This window comes from Drosophila biarmipes, chromosome X, assembly GCF_025231255.1.
Source record: "Drosophila biarmipes strain raj3 chromosome X, RU_DBia_V1.1, whole genome shotgun sequence".
Classification (NCBI taxonomy): Eukaryota; Metazoa; Arthropoda; class Insecta; order Diptera; family Drosophilidae; genus Drosophila; species Drosophila biarmipes.
This window is the reverse complement of record NC_066611.1, coordinates 7,817,539-7,839,466: the sequence shown is the minus strand read 5'-3', so window position 1 is coordinate 7,839,466 and position 21,928 is coordinate 7,817,539. Positions and strand designations below refer to the sequence as shown.

The following is a 21,928-nucleotide window of genomic DNA, read 5'->3' as shown; positions in this document are numbered from 1 at the left end:
CAGCAGCGAACACTTCGATAACCAATGCAGGTGTGCTAGCCGAGACACCCCCCAACATTCGAGATAACATTGCTGTTAATGCAGAGAGGCTGCATTCTAACATTTTCTGTTAATTGGAGAGGCCTGCGCCGGTGTGACCATACGCCAACAGCGACAAAATGTAGAGCTTGGAACGGAAAAATACCTGGTCTGACTTTTCCTCGTTTTCAATTTCAGGGGCTTCGAACTCCGCAGCGCAGTAATCAAAAAGCGCTGTTCGTGGGTTTTTTCGTTCGCTCCGCCGCCTTCAAACGCTTGCCAGGGAGGACAATATACACTGTTTTTTTTGCTGCGCCCGGCTGATAATTGTTGCTGTGCCCCACCGCCAATTTGTCGCCCTTTGCCGTTGACGCCCCACGAAAAAAATCGGCGATTGCAAAATAATTGCAATTAAAAGAGGAAAAAAGAGGCGAAGGCAGGGAAGACCAACAAGTGCGCCACACACACAGTTCGCTGCGCCAATTGAAAGTGAATTGCAAGTGAAAATAGACGCAAAGTGGAGCAATTTCAGCAAATTGTTGCATTCTGCACACGAAAATAACGAAACAGCTGTGCGCCTTTTTTTGTTGTTTGTTTTTGTTCTCGCCGCCGCCGCCGCCGCCGCCGCCGCTGCGTGGGAGAGCCGAAGGAGCGAGGGAGAGAGCTAGATCTGCATCTGCCGAGAGCGAGGGAGAGGGAGCGACATCATGACCGACCTCAACGAACTGATGGGATCCCCTTTCGTGCGTGTGAAGGTGAGCAAGCAGTGCGCGCTGCGGGAGGCCGACCCGCGCTGCCGATGCACTCCAGCATCCACCAAGCAGGGGATGCAGCACAGCTGCGGCCGCGAAAATAGCAAATGACATATACTTGGGCGGAAAATTGAGCGCACAAGAAAGATAAATAGAAAATGAAGCAGGCAGAATAGATAAAAAAAAGAAGAGAAATCTGGTCTAAAAAATAGCTTTGGATTAGTAGATAAAGTGTATAAAACGAGACACAGCTGAGGGCGGAAAAATAGCAGTGGGCGGATTTTAAAAATATTTATGGAGAAATTAAAAGCAAACGAAATATATAAAAAAAGGTGGACAAGCCACAAAAAATATTTTAAAAAAGTAGACAAAATAAATAAAATATAATACAGCTGCGGTTAAAAAATAGGCACATAAAATAGATTAAAAAGGAGTATATAAAAATAAAAGAGAAAAGATACAAGCAAAAAAATATTAGTGAAAAAAAAATCATTTCTGAAAAAAAAATAAGCCTTTGAAAAATATTTTAAACAAATAAAATATATAAAAAAGAAGAAAATAAGGTCATAAAAACAGCTTGAAATAAGATTATAAAGTATATACAATTATAATGATACAAATAGCGTAGAGCGGAGATAGGAAGTACTTTTAGGGAAATGGATAAAAAATTAAGAAAACGCTGTAGATAAGTATATAAAAATTATTAAAAAATTATATAAAACTGCTGTGGCTGTGCGTGGATAAAAATTACTTAAAAAAAAATAAGGCATCCGAAATAGATAAAAAGGGGACAAATCCGGTCGAAAAAATATCTGTGGTTTAGAATATAAAGTAGATAAAACATGACACAGCTGCGGCCAAAGAATTAGCAGTGGGCGGGTATTTAAAAATATTAATATTTATTAATAATAATAGGTAAAATCGAACACAAAATACGCAGATAATTAAGTTTAACAATCCCAAGAAGTAGATGAAAAATGGTACAGCTCAGGCCGAAAAATTTCAGTAGGCGGATGTAAAAAATAAACACGAAAAATAGATAAGTAAGTGTAGAGCAGCAGCCCCAACAATGACGGCGGCAAATAAATGCCATATCTTTGGGACAAATCCGGTGGAAACAATAGCAGTGGGCGTTGAAAAATACACATTTTAAGATGCAAAAATATGCAAGCGAAATAAGTAAATAAAAGTAGCTATAGCTGCGGTCAAAAATGAGCAAGTAAAAGTGCTATACCCTAGATGAAAACAAAAATATCCATCAGAAAATTTAAACTGTCTAGTAAAAATCTTTATTTGCACTGCAAAATTATGCCACAGTATAGATGACATATGGGTGTTTGCACAGCTTGGTTGGAACAACAGCACTGGGCGTAAAAAGATGTCACAGTAAACAAAAAAATAATGAAATTTGTAGGGGCAAGGGAACAAATTTTTTAAAAGTTTTCAGTTAAAATTCTAACTTATATAAAGTAAATATAGACAAAAACTGCATACTTTTTCGAATTATTTACCATTTTGAGAATTTTTTTTATATTAATTTAAAACTTGTCCGTACGTTCAGTTCTATGGATTAAAATACTAAGCAATGCTTTAGATATTTTCTAAATATAATTAATATTTAATTTTAAATGGTGTATTTAAAAAATGTAATTCTAGTTACAAAAGCTTGATTTGCAACTTAAACCTTTTTGAACATAAATGTTTTGAAGTTTAAAAAAGATTTAAAAATAAAATTTTAATTATTTTTCCCATGATATACTTTTATTTAAAAAATATATATTGCCTAAAGTTCAAAAGCTGAAATATTCTAGAAAGTATTAAAAGACCACTGAGTAATTATAAAACATAAAAATTAGATAATACAAAAACACAAAATATGCTATGGTACTCGAACTCAAAAAAAAGTTATATAAAAATAGGTAGAGTAACAAAATTAAAGGTTGCTTTGTGGTTATTTAAATGAATAATGTTGTTTTTTAAATAAAAAAAGTTACCAAACAAAATAGTACATAGAATCCTGCTCATAGGGCTTGAAATGAAAGTAACTCGCTGCTATTGCGCTGGCCGCAGCTGTGCGCAACTCTCACTTGTTGGGCCTCCTTGGGTTAATGGCCAGTCGCGGGGGGCGGCGATTAGCGCCCCGAGTTAACCGCAAGTGACAGCCGATACGACGAGGCCTGCGATTGCAACTCCGCCGCCGGATTCGTGGGGCTTCACTTGGCACTAAACCGCTTATGGTTATGCCCACCATATGTGCTAACCAGATGGGCACCCATAACCATGTTGCCCCATGCCTCCGCCGCCCAATTTCCCATTTTCCATTTTTCATTTTCCCCCCTTTTCCAGCTGGTGGCCTTCGTGCACTTCTTCTTCATCTCGAACGCCATGCTGGGCACCTGGGGCCACGGGGCGTACGAGTTCTACAACTTCCTCTTCCTGATCGCCATGTTCTGGACGATGCACAGCAAGGACTCCATCGAGGCGGTCCAGACGGTGAGTCTTGTTATCATCGTATCGTATCGCATCATATATGTACCTGTGGTATGCCTTCTGATCCACTCAATTGGGTCTGCCCTTCAATTAATTCCATTTATGGCTTGCTATACCCTAGATGGGGGTATCATAGCTTTCATTTATCGTAGATCTGTTATATGCATTTATTTTTTATTACTGTTTATATATTAATTTTTAATGATTTGTTTCCAAAGTCGTTTTCAAAATAAGCAAATTGATTACCATGTTACATGCATACTACACTAAAATCATTAAAAGTTTTTTTTTGTTACCAAAATATTTGCCATTTAAATATTCAGTTAAAATAAACGTTGTGGTAAATAATCACTTAAATAAATTATAAAAATGGTGAACAATTTACAGTAACCAATATATATATATTTCATATATTAAATTCAAATTTAAATATTGAGTTAAAATATTTTTATGGCAGTTTTAATAAATTTAAAAAAAATTTACTTTAAGAAAAATAATCTAAAAAAGTTTAAAACCTTGCAGAAACAAATTCATTTCAATTAAAAATAATAATACATTTAAATATTAAATTAAAATGTAAATAATCAGCGGAAATCATTTTTAAAGTAAATTTATAAAAAAATAACAAGGAAAAATAAGAATGCATTTAAATATTAAATTGATATGCAAATAATCAGTCAAAATCATTTAATTATTATATTTTTTTACAAATTTACTTAAAAAAAATAATAAGGAAAAGGTTAAAGACCTTGCAGCAGTAAATTTATTTCTGGATATTATAACTTTTGACTATGATAATATAATTAATATATTTTATTTAAAAACATTTTTTAATAATGGCTAAAATAATTTTAAACAAAATTAGGTCCTTAATGCAATTTTAACCTTTTATTTTCAATATTTGTTTATTTGTTAAAAAATTTTTTAAAAATACTCTTGCAGGAAAAAATGTTTAGCGCTAAAAAAAGCTTAACCATTAAATATTTGTTTATATGTTTTGATATTTTTTTAAGGGAATTTTAACCACTGAACGTTTTTTCCACGTGTTCAGACTATCTTGCCGTATTTGATAAGATAGAACAAGAAAGATTGGTCATAGAATTATAACTTAGTTATACTAGTATAGTATATTACAGTCAGAACTTGAATATTTTTATTAAGTTAAATGATAATCGCAAGAGGGCTGTACTGCGATTGCACTGGCATTTAAGACTTGATAGGAGCTTTTCATTCACTGCCTTTTGTGACTCATGGAAGTGCTGCCGATGGGCCTGCCTTGAAGATAAGGGCTCTTGTAGTTAGCACTGTGAGCGCGTCTGTACTCATCCAATTAATTCAATATTCAATATATTCAATTCAAAATTCACTGCCCCTTGGCTTTGGCGCTGATCAAATGCTTTGATCAAATGCCAGGCGACTGGCACTGATATCACCTCGAAATTTGCTAAATCGCCCAAACCGGTTGCTCGAAAAGCGCCCATCGGCAATTAGCATACACAGGCAAAGTGAAAATAACAAATGTTCTCACTAAAATAGTTCTGACGAAGTAGCAGGTGCCCGAGAAAACAGCGAGAATTAAACAATCAAATGCAGTGATTGACTGATGATGATGCAGTCACTGCACTTAATGCGATTAATCATGGCAAAATAGCATACAAACGGTGTTATGTAGTCCACAAAAATAGGGAAATTCAGTTTAAATTTATTTTTGTTTTTTTTTACTTCCCTTAAAATTATTAAACTATAATTTTTAATACATTTATAGATTAATATATTTATAGAAAAATATTTTTAATGTATATAATTATTATATATTATATCATAAAAGTAAGAATAGAAAATAACACAAAAAGGAATATTTAAAAAGCAGGGCAGTAAAGCTAAGATTAAGTTGGTTGAAAAGTCGTTTCAGATAAATGCCTATAGATAAGATTACGCATTTGGGTTATCCAAGTGGCAAAGTCTTTGTTGTTGCACCAAGTGATTTGCAACTGGGATTTTGGGGCAAATATAAATATAAAATTCTTACTCACTGGCATAAAAGCCAAGTAATTCTAAAAGGGAAAACTCTCGTTCTGCTTTGGCTAATACCAAGCGCTGCGGCACGTTTATGGCCAATCAATTTGCTCGCTGATGGGCTAACTTGGCCATAACTGGTTTCCCCGCGGCCCGATCGCCAATCTCTAAGGTTCTGCTCCACCCCCGACTGGCTTTGGCCCGTCAGGTGGCATGGCCAAAATAATAAAAACAAAAATCGGAACCAAAGCCGAATCTGAACGCGTGGAGGTATGCTAATGAAAGTGGATTTTAGGCGAAGGTTCACTGAAAAAAAACAGTACAAAAATGTAGAAATTCTCATCAAAAAATAATATATATAACATAAAATAATATGGTATATTTTTATAGAAATAATGTTGTAAAATATGGTATGATAACATATTTTTTTAGAAATGAAGATCAAAAGATCAAATAAAATATATTTATAATATTTTCAACATACCAAAGTGGTATTTTATTTACATTTTTGGATATTTTTTTCATTTTTGGTAGGCATTTAAAAGAACATAAAATAAAATGATATAGAGATGATTATAGAGATAATATAATATAATATGATTTGATAAAGATATTATAGAAATAAAGATCAAAATACAATACCAAAATATATACCAAATATATACCAAAAAAGTATGCCATTTAAATTTTTAGATACCTTTTCATTTTTTATTTTTGGAAGGCTTTTTAAAAATAGCCTAATATAATATTATATGATATATTAATTTATAGAAATAATAACTATAAATATGAAAACATAAAAAAAACTTTACTTTTCTTTTTGGTATTTTATATTGTATAAGAAAGAAGGCCCTTTAAATAACTGATATAGTTATACTTTTTCTTTCTCCGCCTGGGAATTAATGAATATAAATATTTTCACATAAAAGTTCTGGTTTTCGGGGCATTGCGTGTGAAGTTTGCGGGTATTCGTGTATTTATAGATGGGTTAGCTGTAAGTAAAGAGGCGAATAGCTCAACTTTGACCTTAGGCCGACAGAAAAGTGACCACCTCCGCCGAATCGCCGGCACTTTAGAGCCCCCAAGCCTGCCGCCAGTTACTGGCTTTGTTTTTTCACCGTCTTGAAGGACCCTCGGCACGCGATTGCCATTTCGGGTCACAGGCCCCGGGGAGGACTCTATAGATCGGGCACTACGATTCCCCTTCAACGAGGCTCTGGGAAGCTATGTGTGTGGGATTCCCCGGCGTCGGCCCTTGTTTTGTTTGCTTCCCCGAAAGCCATTAGCAACGCCTCTTAATCAAGCGAGTTGAACGCAACTCGATGTCAATCCTTCGCAAGCCACAAGGTATTCCACTTGCGTTCTCCCGCGGCCTCTGGGCGAAACTGTAAAGGAAAAATCAATGAACATCATTTATTTAATTTCAAATATGTAAATTGTTGTTGGCAACAACTTGGAGTTCCCCGAAGAGTCGTGCGGGGACATTCCCGAGCTAAGTGGGTGAAGGATTTCGACGGAGGTCCTGCGGGCTGGGAATTGGAATTTTAACATATGTCGTCCACTTGGGTTCGCCAAGCTATTATCATCAGAAAGGGGGACGCATGTTCATATGTTGGGTTCATAAGACAGGGATTTTGGTAACCAATGGATATTATTTCATATTTTTCCAGTTTACATTAAATGAATTTTACATTTTTAAACTATAGTATAAACATTTGGCAACCTAGTTATTATTTCAGATTTTTTTTTAAATCAAATATGCTTGTTTAAGCTTATTATATTAATAAATAATCAGTTTGTAATTTTTATATTGAATATAAATATGTGGCGAGCAATTATATTTTTTTTTAATTATATTATTAAAGTATCCATATATAGAATTTTGGTACAATAATAAAATGTACATATTTGGAAAGCAATGGCTATAATTTCAGAGTCTTTAAAAATAAATACTCTTGGTATCTGCATATGTTATTATTATATTATTAAGTACAAATGTATAGTTTATTTAAAGCAATTTTTAGGAAAAATAAAAAATTCAGTGGGTTTTACAGCCCTGCACTTGTTAAAGAAAATATCATTTTCTATAGGTTAAAGTGTCCATTGATTTTTTTTTTCATTTTATTTCTAATTTAATTTTCTTTGAATTTTAGATAGCATTTAAATAATTATAGTATTCATCTATTTGGATATTCAATTGCCCTAATTCTGTTTCATTATTTAATATTGATTTGTTTTAAAATTGTAATTTATTAGTTTTAAATGGGTTTATTAAGGGATTTCAACCTACATTGGATTAATAAGCCTAAAAGTTTGCTACAAAAAAGTTGTACGTTTTCCAAAGATGAAAAGCTGGTGTATATTGAATTTGTATAAAAAACTCACTTTAAAAATATACATACGAATCTAAAACCCTCTTCGGGGGTATATATATAAAAGCTTAAATCCTTTATCCTTAGACCCAGCATTACATAATAATAGACCTTTATATATCAAAATTAAATACCAATTCACTTTAAAATTGTATATCAATTTAAAACCTATTTCAGTTAATAAAAAGCTTAAACCCTTTATCCCTACTCCCACCCTGTTATAATTATTAATTTGTTTTTATTAAAATAAAATATAAAATCACTCTGAAAATTGTTTTAGGATCTTAAAACCTATTCGGGTTTATAGAACAGCTTGTACCATTAATCCCCAATCCCAGCATTCCCCAAACTCACGTTGAACCATCTCGTATCTCTTTGCAGGCGCTCGTCATCAACGCTTCTAGCATTTTCTTTGACATAGTCAGCATTGCTCTTCATTATGGCATCATGAGTAAGTCATCTCCCCCGCCCTACAGGCACACCCTATGGATCTGCGATCCCGCCAAGACACCAAACTGATATCAGCCCTCTTCTCCGACCCTTTCAGATGGCTGGGCCGTGGCGTTCAGCATCATCAACCTGATCCTGCGGCCGGTGAGCGTGGCCCTGCTCTACCGCGAGTTCAACACGAGGGGCGGCACCCTGCAGACGGGCTCGGTCTTCCCCACCAGCCAGCAGAGGAGCTACCAGGACATCGACCGGCCCACCCAGCCCACACCCACCAACTCGCAGCCCGGCCCCAACGTGGCCAGCATCTTCTAGGCCCTCCAGGCGCCCTTCCAAAGTACCTAGACCCATCACATCGTCGCGGGATCGCCTTGGATCCCAGCTCCCCGATGGAACAGCAAAGACAACCCCGTGCATAGAAAGACTCCACTAGTCAGTGTCGCTGCCTGCTGAAAACTAAAACTCCCCACGAACGCGAATCAAAATTTTATATATATACTAAAATCTGTGGGTGGTTGTTCGTCGAACTTTGTTTTGTTAGTGCAATACTGTGAGAGAGACAACGATTAAGGTTAAGCTTTGTAGTTAAAGATGGATTCGGAATCGGAATTAAAAAATATATACATACATTTTTTTTTACGTTGGCAACGAATAAAGACGGCTAATCAAATAAATTATACACATATATATATATTTATATTCGTATTTGTATTTGTATTTGTATAACAAAGATTGCAATTCTACATTATACTTATCCTAGATAACGTTAACGCTAATTGTAAACTGTAAAACCCAACAGAATATTCGGAAAATAAAAAGCGGGCGTCATCATTTGTAAAACAATAAATAGGGCGACTCCCTCTCTCTCCCCACCTCCTGTACAGTACCCCCCGTGGTCTCTGGCTCCCCCGCCTAGAATCCCTCCTTGGCCGCCCGGAACTTGTACTGGTTGCTCCGCCCGTCCAGGCAGGGCACCTGCACCAGGTTGAAGTAGATGGAGCCCATCAGCTGCGAGGCCGAGGTGTTGGTCATCTTCAGGCAGGAGAACAGCATGTCGTCGCAGATGCAGTGGGATCTGTAGGGGGAGCAGTGGAATTATTGGATATATCTTGGGATTACGAACATTTGGGTTCTAAAAATAATGTTCTTAAAAATTATCCAATAAGCTATAAGGGTTTAAAGTTATAGCCCTATTAAAAACCCATTCTTATTTGAAAGAGCAAATGAAGTAGGTAATTAAAAAAAATATAGAGTATAGCTATAAGAATCCTATCATATAAATATTATAAACCTTTTAATACTGTTCTAAAAAAGTTTTTATATCATAATTCTTAACGTTATCGGTTGGCATATAGCTTATAACATCCAGAAATGTTTTAGTGATCCCACAAACCGAACCACTTCATTTATAATGATGATCTTTAACTATTTTGGAAAATAAAAGAAATATATAAAACTTTTAATTTTCATTTTAAAAGTTTCCAGTTAAAATATAGTTTATAATATAAAGTTATATTTTTTATGATCCAAAAACCGAACCACTCCATTTATTATGATGTTCCTAAACCTAATCATTTATATATTATAAACGTTTTATATGTGTTCCAAAAAGTTTATATATCATATTTAAAAAACGTTTTCAATTGGAATATATTAATCTAATCTCATAAAGTTGATATATCATACTTATAAACGTTTTCAGTTGCAATATAGTTTATAGTAAGAGTAATATTTTTGGGGATCCCAAAAACCGAACCACCCCATTTCTTAAGTAGTTCCCCCAACTACTGTCTTTACTTACTTTGTGTACAGCGAATCGTTCATCAGTTCGTATTTGTTCTGATAGGCTCGGATCTTAATAGGACACAGATCATGCTGGCGACAGCATCTATCCATGGCCATTTCGCTGCCAAGATCGCTGTATGTCTCTGCGATATCGCCAGTGCCACACCATTTTGTGCCTGTTCAAAGGAGTTATTAAATACCATTGTATCATCGTATAGTTGACCTAATATACCTGGAATAATCCCACTCAGTAGGGAGAAGGGACTGCGCGGAAAGATATTGGTGGCCAGCTTGAGGGCTGTACCATCATTGGCTCCACCCGTGGAGGATGAGTCGCTTCCTCCGCCGCCACTGCTCCGCTCGCCGCCCTCCAATTTGGCCTTGTGCCGAGAGGCGTAGCTCAGCTTATCCACTTGCTCGCACTGGTCCATCAGCTTCAGCATTTCGTCGAATTTGATTTCCAGCGGGCGGTTATAGTGAGAAAGACCCTCCAACAGCATCTTGCCCTCTTTATCGTTGCTGTGGAAAAGGGAGAATTAGCATTTGTTAGTCAGCCTTTCTACGCGCTTCTCATACTTATAAGCTAATCACACGCCTCTATGCATTCAATAGTTGCTTTTTTTGTGTTTTTTTTTTTTAAATTTGTTGTTTGTAATTATTTAATATTTATACGACTATCACATTTGTGATACCATAGCCGGACATTTCGATTTCCATAAACGTGCTATATCGTGTGCCTAATCAAATATTCAGGGTGTACCCTGTGGACTTTCTGTCTAATCAGCTGTCCACGTAAGTCACTCAAAATAATACTTCCGGAAAACCTTGATTTCTTCCAAACAAAGAAGTGGACATTATTTGCAAATGAAACCTAATAGCTTTATGTTTGTACAAACAAATGCTAATAAAACTATTTGTTTTTTAATCTTAGTCAACTTCTTTCACATAACCACAATCCTAGATATTATTTTTATAGTTTGCTCATTTTTGTATCTGTTTTAAAAATTGGAATATACTTACTAGATTTCGATCAGCTCACAGCCGAGTAGCAGCTTCTGGGGTCCCAGCTCCGTTACGGCTATGGTCAGATCGTGATAGTATATCATAATGAGGGAGTCGTTGCTCACCCGCTTCCCGCTGCGAAAAAAGAGAGTACACAGGAAAGAAATATGTCAAATTTATACAAATTTTTATTCTATACAATTTTTAAAAAAATACTATTTTTTTAATTGTGATTAAAATTTAAGCTAATGTAATAAGAAGACGCAAAGTTCAAAATACATTTGATCAGCATATTTTCATTTAAAACCAAGCTCTGTTTTTTCAATGTGCATTGTGTGAGGAGGGCTTTGAGTGAGAGCTCAAACTCCATGCGGCGGTTATGGGCACATGGCCAGGCGTCCGACCGTGCGGATACGTGACGTCCATGGCAATGGACTCGTCGGGCGAGTGAAACCCTCTAGACGATCGTTGCTTGACTGCTAATCACAGCCCGGATGGAATGGATCACCACTCACTTGCATGTCTTCATCTGGCGCGCGCTGCGCTTTTCTACGGTCTATTTCTAATTAGTGAGCCTTTCTATGCGCTTCTCAAAATTATTAGCTAAGCAGGGGTCAGAAAAGGGAAATTTTCTGAAATAAATGTATTTTTTTTTATATCATAAGCTCTCTTGGCCGATTGTTTATGTAGTAGTGATATTTTATGGGCTCTAAATCTATGTCTAGTTAGTTGGCTTTTCTATGCGCTTCTTAAAATCATTAGGTAAGCGGGGGTAGAAAAAGAAGAATTTTCTAAAAATAAAATAAATAAATCGATATATATTTAGAGGGCCTTTCTATGCGCTTCTCAAAGTTATTAGCTAAGTGGGTGTCGATTTATAAAAATTTCCTTTAGTTAAACTAGCCTTTGCCGAATTGTTTCTTTGTTTAGTAGCTATATTTTAAAAGTGCCCAATTCAAGAGTCACCACTCACCTGTAAGTCTTCATCTGGCGCACGCTGCGCTGCTCGATGATCTGCTGGGTGAAGGACTGGAACGAGGGGAACCCCTGCAGGCCCTGCGGCAAACTGAAGGACAACGTGGGCTTGGCCACCGCCTCCGAGGTCAAATAGCCCAGGAGGCCGCAGAAGAGGAGTGAGGCCACGAGCTGGAGGCGCCGTCGCAGCCAGAGGTTATAGGGCATCTTGGCGTGGTGGTGGTGGTGGTGTGCTTCAATCTGGAGGAGCTGCCACTAAGGCATCGCCGGCTGGACTGAGCCGCTTCCCAATGACACCGACAACGTGTCCAACCAACTGTTCCCAGTGCGAAAGAGAGGGATTCCACTGTAGTTATTCTTTAATTAATCAGCTGGAGAAGTTCGCGCTGCTCTGCGAGCACTGCTATTTACCAAAGGATAGGGTTTAAGGGTCGAGGGATTGGCAGTCTGGGGCTGCGTGTCGAAAGTCGAAGGCGTCGCCAAACGTTTCTAAATAATTCAAGCGCTCATACGCCTTACAAAGAAGTCACTCGACCAATCGTTATGTCTTTACCTTATTTGTTGACCAGAAAAATAGTATTTACCTGTTTAAGTTATGACTTATTAAATTGAAATGAACGTTTGTACACCAAAAGAAAGAATGATTGTTTCAAAAGCAATGTGTCAAAGATATGTTTTTTATAGTTTACAAGTGAAATATGCATTACAAACTCGTTGCTAGCAGTAGGTGAAAGTAAAATAGTTGCTGAATTACAATTGTGGTGAATTTCAATAATGACGCCCTCCTATGCGCTTCTCATAATTATTAGCTCGTGGGCGACAAGAAATCAAAATTTTTAAGTTGTAAAGAGAAAGAAGGTTAGTTTTTTTGTGGTCGCTCTTTAAGGTGTTTATATTAAATAAAAAAATATTAAAAGTGAAATTAATCAGTCGAATAATATTTTGTAAATTTCTTTTTATGGTTTCAGAGCCTTTTTGAAGGTTTTTTTCTGGTGTGGAATTGATGAGACCTGTAGGCCCACTCGCCGGTTGGCTAACTTCCCAGCATTGCGACTCAGGTGACCCCGTTCCCAGCCCCGGGAAAAAGCATGACGATCGAGCTATCAACCCCAAACAATGGCAAGTGACGACACGCGCTCCTCTACTCTTTAATACTACCCGGCATGTATGGTACGTATAGTATATATATCATTTATTGCATCAGGCCGAGCCCTAGCCAAGAATCGGCTAGCCACGCCCTGCCATTAGCTGGCAAACCAACGGGGCGTATACGTGCAACACACATTACGTATACGCAGCGTTGATGGCCAGACAATGGTCTATCATTGTGGCAATACGGTTGGCTGGGCGGATTGACAAATATGTTGCCAATTACTCGTCGGTGGGCAGGCAGACAGGTGGGCACGGGAATACAGATTGCAACAAATCGATCTCCCAGACGAGGCTGACTTGCATATTTAGTGTGTTGTATTAATTTAGATTGGGTACTGTGTATATATAGAGAGTCCGAAAACAATGGGTGAATTCAATTTGCCATTGTTGATCAGTTGATAAATCAGGGCTTTAATATTCCTTGTTCACTCAATGTCAAAGTTGGATTTTTTACGATCATTATGGATATATTAACTGGTATTTGTTTGGTTTATAAGGAAAATGAATGCTTAGGGATATTCATTTTAACTGAGAGCAAACCTTTAAAAACAAATTAAAAGTGTTTAAAAAAACGTAGCAATTTTAAAATTGTTTTTCTTTTTATTTATTAAAATTTTTAGAATTTTTTGATAATTTGTTTAAGACTCTGAGAAGTTTTGTGGTATTGAGTTTCCAAGTGTTGATAAATCAGAGTAATGTATAAAATATACCTTAATTAATCAATGTCAAAGTTGTTATTTTCATGACCTCTATTATAATATTAACAGATATTATTTTTGTTTATAAAAGGAATAAATGATAAGGGATATTAATTTAAAATAGGACCAAATAGGAACCCTTAAAAATAATAATACCCATCTAGCACAGAGCCAGGAGTCAATTTTAATATTTTTTATAGGCAATAAGTTCAACAATGTACCCGTTGTATAAAATCAACTTACTTACAAGTTTACCCACATTGATTTTATATTTTTCCCTAACCTTTAAAGGGATTTAAAAAAGCTGAGCCCTGGATTGCTGATAGGTAATCTGCGGGGAAAGCTTTTGCAATCTAGGCGCCAACTGACATCATGGCCTGTGGTGGAAGGTCACGGGCCAGTTGTCCCTTGACCTTAGCGTGGTCTGGCGTCTTAGCCACTCGAAAGTAAAAAGACGTTGAAGCACCAGAAAAAACCCTGTAAGCCCCCCTTTGAAACCCCCATGACTCGAGGAATGGCCTGAACACACGCACCGCGAACCTGCTAATAAAGCTGCCAAAATGTCCCCTATAACACCTTTTTTCCCTGTTCCATTCATTTATTGTGATTACTATTATTGTTTTTCTGTTTTTTTTTTTACCTGTCATCGGTATAAACATATTTTTCGTTTTGAAACCACGAAAGTTTACGCAAGTTTTTTTGGGCGAGAGCGGAAAGAAAGGGGGGTTGAGAGGTGGCCCTGTAGGTAAGCAAAGTGAAAGTGATTCCGTGGGGAACGGCTGGGCCGCCGATTTCGTGCGATTTCAATGGCCACTATGCATACAGCCAATAAATGAGATGACGGAGCTGGCCAAAATGAGTGGCGTGTGTGGCAATGGACCTTGCGTGAAACTACGACTCCACCCACTCCACTCCACTCCACTGCCCCCTGCCACGCCCCGCCCCAAGAAAACAGGGCTTAAATGCACCGAAAAAAATAGCAAGAGAAAATTTAACACAAATTGGGCCAAAGAATTTTAGCTTCATTCAAATATTAATTTAAGTTTTAAATACTAGTTAAATAGTTGCTTAAAAATTGTTCATAGCGGACTTTAAAATGCATTTTTTTTTAATTCTAATAAATTCATTTTGTAAGCAAAAATATAAATTAAAATAAAAATTATTTATAAACAGTAGTTTTGATCAAATAATGTTAATACTTAATGCTATATGTACAAAATATATTAAATTACAATTTCCTATATAACTTGTATGTATAAACAAATAGTATTGATTTTTCAATATATTTTGTAAGCCACAGTAAAATATATATTACAATATATTACAATTTCCTACATACATAAGTGAACAGTATTGATTTTTAAATTAGTTTTTCAAGCACAAGTAACATTTTTTACGAATAAAATTGATTAAACAATTATCATATTCAACTTGTATTTATAAAATATATTTCTCAAAATTGTTTAAACTTTATATTATACCTCTTTAAACATTTATATAAATATAAAAATAAGACTCCCAAAATTTTTTTTTTTTATTTTATGTAAAATATATTTTTGAAAGTCCTATTATTTCTTAAAACAATAGTTAAGTAGGAAGTTGTTATATACTTTTTTATATAGGTGTTGTATAAATTATTAACAAATTCTGATCAAAACTTTACATTTACAATTGAAATGATTTAAGTTAAAGTGATTCCATTTATTTTTCTGGGTGCACTGATGCGAAATATCACCAAGATATGTATGTCAAGTGGAGCAGTTGACGACTGATCACCGGTTGGTTCAATGCTAAACGAAAATGCAAATAGCCAGGCCAAAAAACAGGGTCGAAACGAATCTGCAGCGGAAAACCAGAGTCCAGTCAGAGTCCAAAATGGTAAAAACAAAATAGTTGTGAAGCTTCGAGTTCCGGAATTGCTTGTATGACAATGGGTTTTATTTTATTCGTAATGAAAAGTAAAATAAAAATTGTGACATTTGTGAATTATTTTTTTTTTTAATTTTTCACCATTTGTAGATTTTTTCCAACTGAGCTAAGAATTTTTTTCTAAATCAGGTTTAGCCTCAATTTGTTTCTAACTTCAATTAAGAGCTGACTTAGACCCGAGCTTAGGTCAGAATTTAAATGCTTTTTAAGCAATTAAAAATTGTAGAACAATTTGTTTATGAGCTTAAAGAATTTTAAAAGCTGCAAAAAATAAAAAAAGCATTACAAAACAAGAGCAAAAGCAATTTGGAAGAAGAGAAGAAAAACAATTGGGGTAATTATGAAAATATGATAAAGGTAATAATTAAAAAAATACTTGTTATTTTATAAAAATCAGGAAGTAAGTCATATAAAGCCCTTGCAGACTACAAATATTTCCTGAAGTGCTAATTAAAATATTTTTTTGATTTTTGCCCAACTTGAGTTCTAGTTTCCTACCAGTTTTTAAGTCATCCCAAAACAGTTTATGAATCATAATACCTAGAAGCAGATTTTTTATTGGCACTCACTTCCTATGATTGTGATTTTCTGTCGAAAAATAACTGCTTGAACCCAATAAAAAGTGTCAAATCATGGGGAAGTTGAGGGCCCATTTCTCGCACGGAAACGAAAAGAAATCAAATCGAAGCCGAGTGATAAAAGCGATGAAATTGCCCTCGAAATTTCTAACAGTTTTCATCGCTGATAGCGACTAATGGGACCCGAGATGCTGACAACGATAATGGCAATGGAGACGATCGTCATAACGAAAGCGCTGGGTTTCGGTTTAATTTTCTCTGTATTTCATCTGCTTTTCTCCACCTTTTGGATCCGCGGGTTCACCTGAGATCACCTCCAATGCGCTGGCCCCTGCATTTTAAGTGCCCCCCGACGGCGACTTCCGGCGGAGGAGTCCCAAACGAAACTTGGCCAACTTGAACTTGATGGCTGTATGGCCACTATGGCATTTGCCACTTTTTTCGGCGAGAGTTTTGTGGTCGAGTTCAAAAGTGCAAAAGAGAGCTAAAAGCGCGGCATCAGCGCTCGGGGGCCTTGGTATAGGTCAGTGAAGCGTACTGTGGCCCAAGCCCGGGGTTTCTTTTGTTTTTAAACACCCTGCAAGGGGGTATACTAACTAACCAAGTTTTAGAATTGATTTTTTATCATTCTATAAGCTGCAGAGTCCGACAAGATCAGATACTTATTTTAAATCTGTCGTCGAAGACTAGGATTTCGAATACAAAAATGTAAGTAATGTATTATCTTTGTTTTTGGTTCTATAAATATGTATTTAAATTTTAAAAAATATACCTAAAAAAAATTAAAATATAAATAATATATAAAAAGTACATTTAAATAAAATAGCCCTACATAAGAAAAGACTGATTTATTTAACATATATATTTTTGATCACTTTGTAAGCTCAAGCAACTAACCATCTAGATCATAATTTATTAATTTGATTTATACCTTTATTTTTTGCTTATTAATTTTAATTTTTGCCTATACATTTTAATTTTTTTAAAGCGTTAAATAAAATAAATAGGAAACCATTTTTGAAAAAAAAATTAAAATAAAAATCTATGCCTGTGGTTGATATTTACTTTTTTTACAATAAATTGTAAATAAATTAATTAAATTGTTGCTCGTTTTTATTAACATTAAATAAAACAAGTATTCAACAAGTTCTAGGATTTTGCATTTCATTATAAGTAATTTTCAAAAAAAAAAGAAATAAACACCTTTTTCTTTTCTCGCTAGAGACAATGATTATCAATGATAAAAAACAAAACAAATTAAATCATATCAGATGCGAAGAGGTTACTAAAATGGTAAGGAAATTATATACCTTGTTTACTGACTTTTATTTAGAGTAAAATAATTAAATGCCTAGGGTGTTCAAAGTATGGGCTTGCCAAGCCAGCTCTAAATGCTAGACTTTTTCTTTGCTTTTTTGTATTTTTCCCGCGGCCGAGGGAGTGCAGTAAAAGTGGCCGTGGCTGCAGATGAGCCACAGTACGGCGAAGAAATAAAAACAAAGACAAACGACCAGCGCACCAGCGGCCAAATACAGAAAATAAAAAGAAGCAACAGGTTTCCAGTGCTCGGGTCTGCGGATCTGCCTTAACTTTCACATTGGGCACCTAATTGTGGGCCTTAATCTCGGTTAATTTGCTCCAGTTTTGATCGCCGCTTGTGGCGCACAGAAAGCCAGCTGCGAATGAGAAGTGTGCACATGGCTGGATGGGCCGTGGGGCTGTGGGGTGTTGTGGCCGGGATGCCAAAGCTCCAGGGATTATGCAACTGGGAGGGGGAGCCGGCGGAGAACCCACTGCCAGGTCGCACTTCACAGCTGCCCGCTAATCCGTCCCGCGATCGTCATTATGGCCATTCTCGCAGAGCCATTACAGCCATCCCCACTGCCATTCCTCGAGCACCAGACCCCCAAACCCAGTCCACTGCGTGCACGGCCAGAAATCACCACCAAGTCTATATCATAAACCAGGCACAGACGTAATCAAGTTTATGATCCGTATCATGGTCAAAGCCAAAGGGCCTCGGAGCCCTGCATTTATGCTGATTGCCTATCACTTGTTTTTTAATATCGTTTGCAGAGGTTTTGACCTTTGGAAACCATTAAACAATTAATTAAGGTGTTAAAAAAAGGTAAAGGGTAGCTTTCAAGTACATTGACATTCAAATAAAACATGTATCTTTCTTTAATAATAATAATCAATATTTAAAAAATTCAAAATAATTGATTTTTGTAAACGAAGAAGAGTATGGCTCAGAATATAAAGTTATTTTTCAGTAAAATCCATTAAAAATTTAAAAAACATGATCATTGCAGATTTAAAAAATATTATCTAAGTGCTTATTTAGCTTATTAAGTTTTCCTAATATTTAAATAAATCACTTTTTAAAACTTTTATAAAACCAAAAATAAAACCTGAAATAAAATCTGCGCTTCAGTATTACAAAATGAAAAAACGGGAAAAGTGACTAAAGTCTTGTATACATTTACACTTTTTAGTAAAGTTATAAATGCATTTTTTAAAACACCATAAAAATTATTAATAAATTAGACAGCAGTAAGTAAACACTAAACGATGAATAGATTTTTGTGTAAGTTTCGCTTCAGAAAACATCTCAAAGGTATGGAACCTATTGCATAACCTAATTGTATAACCTAACCCATTACTCGAGTCTTTCTTTATTTTATTATTATTTCCCAGTGTAAAACTCTTCAACTTCTCGATCAAGTTCGGCCATAAAAGGCAGCAGCGACAACAGCTCTGAGAATTTGCCACAGATCCGAGGATCTGCAATGAGTGCGCACTTTTGAACTTGCGCGCCATTTTTATGGACAACACTAAACACAAATGCAACATCAGCAGCAATAACAACATCAGAAAAAAGGATCAAATTTTGAGAAAAATTTTAAAAATTAAAAAGAATAGTTAAGAAAACCATATTATTTAATGCTACATTTTGTTTGTCAACACTTGATACAAAAATAAAATAATAAAAAATGATTATAATTTTTTTACAAAATTAAAAAGAGTTAGGAAAACATTTTAGAAACATTTTAAAAAATATTTAGAAACAGAAAACTAAATTAATGATACGCATTGAAATTTTTAAAAGACTTTACCAACTTGAAACACTAGAAAACTTAGGTAAACAAGAGCTTAATTATTTAAAGGTGGATTGGAACCATCTATAGAAATCATTATTTGGAATCTTAAACTGTTTCGCTCAGAAGGCCACAACTTTGGACACAGACAGCACCACACACCAGGCAAATTGTGCACTCAGAACCGTTTTCAGTTTTTAATTTTCGGTTTCTTGTACTGGTCAGTTTCACTTTTCCACACTCACACTCACAGTAAAAAAACCAAAAAACAGCCAACAGAAGGCCTATTTTTCTCCGCCGATTCCGATGGGGCGCATGCGCAGCCGCAGTGGCAATAAGGCGATGGGTAGTTGGTAAGTGGCTTCAACAACCGGCACAGCAATGGCAATGCAAACCGCTCGCTGCCGCGCAAAGTCAGCAACTAACCGATCGATCGGGCCCAAAAGCAAAGCCAAAGCCAGAAGCCAGGAGAGCCGAGAAACTACAGACAACAAAAAACCACACAAAAAGCAGCCAAAAGGCAGAAAAGGCAGAAAAACGACAACTTTGAGCGTCGGCGGCAACGAGGCAGCCGCGAAAATGTGTCAAAAGCAAAAGCTGAGTCGCGGCTACGAAAATCACAACAGCGCACGGAAGGCAGGTGAGCGGGAAAACACCTGTTGATACCCTGGAAAAAGGAAATGCCATAAAAAAAGTTTAAAAAAAGTAAAAACATAACAAAATATACCAAAGCTATAATTTGAAATAATTAAGTCAAGACAAATATTTCCGACAGATCAATAATAAATAAACAAAAATATATTACAACTATATTCAATAGATTAATAAACAAATTAATAAATTTAAAAAAAAAATTATTTGACATATTACACAGAGTAAAGACAAAATAAGTAAAAATAATACAAATATTTTCAATTGATAAATTTCCAAAATAATAAAATAAATACATATTCTACATACTCCGCTTTTTTTTTTTGAATAAGAACAAGACATTCTTAGCCCCCTTTCGTATATAAAAATATTTTATTAATTTTTATTTTAAGTAACTACATAATAAATATTGAAAAATACAAATATTATTTTAAATTGATGGGAAAAAAGATTTATTTTTGAAGTTACTTAAAATGTATGTTATGATATATCCCAACATAACACCTGTATTTAAAATGGTAACTGATTCTTATTGGCAGTCGGGTCAAAAATAAGCTTGGTAAGGTTTAACAAAAAAAATGTTTTCCACATTTTTTTTTTATTTGAATAAGGGATTATATTTAGTACAAAAAATTATTATTAAAAACTATGCTAACTTAGTGTTGCTGTGAGTCAAAAATAACCTTAATAGATTTAACAAAAATAAAAAAAACATAATAATTATAAAAAACATAAAAGTTATTTTATAATTATTAATAATGGAGTTTTGGACTTTTGGGCGCTTTTTAAATTTTAAATTGTAAAGAATTTTACCATATTTTAATTTATATCCAACCAATTCTGACTATTTGAATTTTATCTTACAGTCAATATATCAGAGTTATGTTTTGTCTTACAGATTTAATTAAACAAGTATCCCAGACGCAGGAGTTGTAAAAAGATGAAAAATTTGTGTCTTACTTGTCTGTATGTAGGAGGTTCATGTCGTAAAAACGTTAAAAAATCCGTTGAAAATTTATTATGGAATTCAAGTCAAATCTGGCATCCCAAGGAATCGAACCAAGCCCTTATGGCAGAAGTTGATAGGAAAAGAAATTTATTGTGTATTTTTAAAGCTACTTAAAATGTACGTTATATCCCAACACCTGTATTTAAAATGGTAACTGAGTCTTATTGGCAGTCGGGTCAAAAAAAAGTTTAAGATTTAACAAAAAAATTGTTTTCCGAATTTTTTTTAATTGAATAAGAGATGGTATTTACTTAAAATAAAATTTGGAATTAAAAAGTATGCTAACTGAGTGTTACTGGCAGTCAAAAATAAGCTTAAAATATTTAACAAAAATAAAAATAATTAAAAAAAAAAATATTTTTAAAAATTCCTTAGTAGTAAAAAATGTTTTCTTTTGAATTTTAATAATTAAATAAAATGTTTCCCTTTAAATTTAAATAAAAGATTGTAATTAATAGGTAATAAAGTCCTAGCAGTCTGCAACTTTTGGCAGCTTCGATCGCCGATGAGTGGAGTGGGCGGCCTGAAGAGCCAACTTGTTGCTGCTGTGGTGTTGCAGTTGCTGCTGTCGTGTTGCTGCTGTGCTGTTGCTGCTGCTGCTGTGCTGTTGCTGCTGCTGCTGCTGCTGGTGTGCTGCTGCTGCTGCTGACCCATTTTAGAGTGCCTTCGCGGCGGACTCGTTGCATTGCCAAATAGCCATCATCGGCAAGGCGGAGTTTTCCCATCGCAGCGTCGTCTGGTCGACGTTTCGGCCTCCAAGTCCAAGCGGTCCATCAATTGTGGTCGCTGGTGAAGTGAAAACAATGGCAAACAACTTTTACAATGTCAGCCGCGGCGGAGTCGAAGAAAAGTGACAGTGGAGCAGCAATTAAAACTGCGCTTTACGAGCCTAGCCGAAGGCGACACACAAAAAGGTAAACACTGCCCCTGTTAAAGGTGCTGATGTTCAGAGGCAG

General features: G+C 35.5%; 2 protein-coding genes across 3 annotated transcripts; one reads left to right on the top strand and one right to left on the bottom strand.

Moving 5' to 3' along the window:
* Positions 1-196: 196 nt before the first annotated feature.
* LOC108036095 (type-1 angiotensin II receptor-associated protein) lies at positions 197-8,942 on the top strand. The gene is made up of 4 exons (XM_017112057.3): positions 197-773; positions 3,117-3,263; positions 8,030-8,099; positions 8,196-8,942. The coding sequence occupies exons 1-4, from the start codon at positions 726-728 to the stop codon at positions 8,408-8,410; spliced, it is 480 nt and encodes a 159-aa protein (XP_016967546.1). The 5' UTR covers positions 197-725; the 3' UTR covers positions 8,411-8,942.
* Positions 8,785-19,723, bottom strand: LOC108036088 (uncharacterized). 2 transcript variants are annotated; one of them, XM_050886130.1, is made up of 6 exons: positions 19,558-19,723; positions 11,856-12,173; positions 10,901-11,017; positions 10,113-10,399; positions 9,897-10,056; positions 8,785-9,170 (listed from the first exon to the last, which is right to left on the bottom strand). In XM_050886130.1, exons 2-6 carry the CDS (start codon positions 12,062-12,064, stop codon positions 9,008-9,010), a joined length of 936 nt encoding a protein of 311 aa, XP_050742087.1. In that variant the 5' UTR covers positions 12,065-12,173; positions 19,558-19,723; the 3' UTR covers positions 8,785-9,007. The 2 variants fall into 2 exon arrangements, with proteins under 2 accessions (XP_050742087.1, XP_016967531.1); XM_017112042.3 differs by having other exon boundaries at positions 19,564-19,723.
* Between the last annotated feature and the right edge of the window lie 2,205 nt (positions 19,724-21,928).

What these genes read in the sequence shown, in the direction of transcription:
- LOC108036095 (XM_017112057.3), top strand. Translation starts at nt 726, where the DNA reads ATGACCGACCTCAACGAACTGATGGGATCCCCTTTCGTGCGTGTGAAG. An exon ending in CCATCGAGGCGGTCCAGACG is followed by an intron (nt 3,264 to 8,029) that starts GTGAGTCTTGTT and finishes ATCTCTTTGCAG; the next exon opens with GCGCTCGTCATCAACGCTTC. An exon ending in TCTTCATTATGGCATCATGA is followed by an intron (nt 8,100 to 8,195) that starts GTAAGTCATCTC and finishes CGACCCTTTCAG; the next exon opens with ATGGCTGGGCCGTGGCGTTC.
- LOC108036088 (XM_050886130.1), bottom strand. Translation starts at nt 12,064, where the DNA reads ATGCCCTATAACCTCTGGCTGCGACGGCGCCTCCAGCTCGTGGCCTCA. An exon ending in TGTGAGCTGATCGAAATCTA is followed by an intron (nt 10,400 to 10,900) that starts GTAAGTATATTC and finishes CCTTTTCCACAG; the next exon opens with CAACGATAAAGAGGGCAAGA. An exon ending in ACTGAGTGGGATTATTCCAG is followed by an intron (nt 10,057 to 10,112) that starts GTATATTAGGTC and finishes TCCTTTGAACAG; the next exon opens with GCACAAAATGGTGTGGCACT.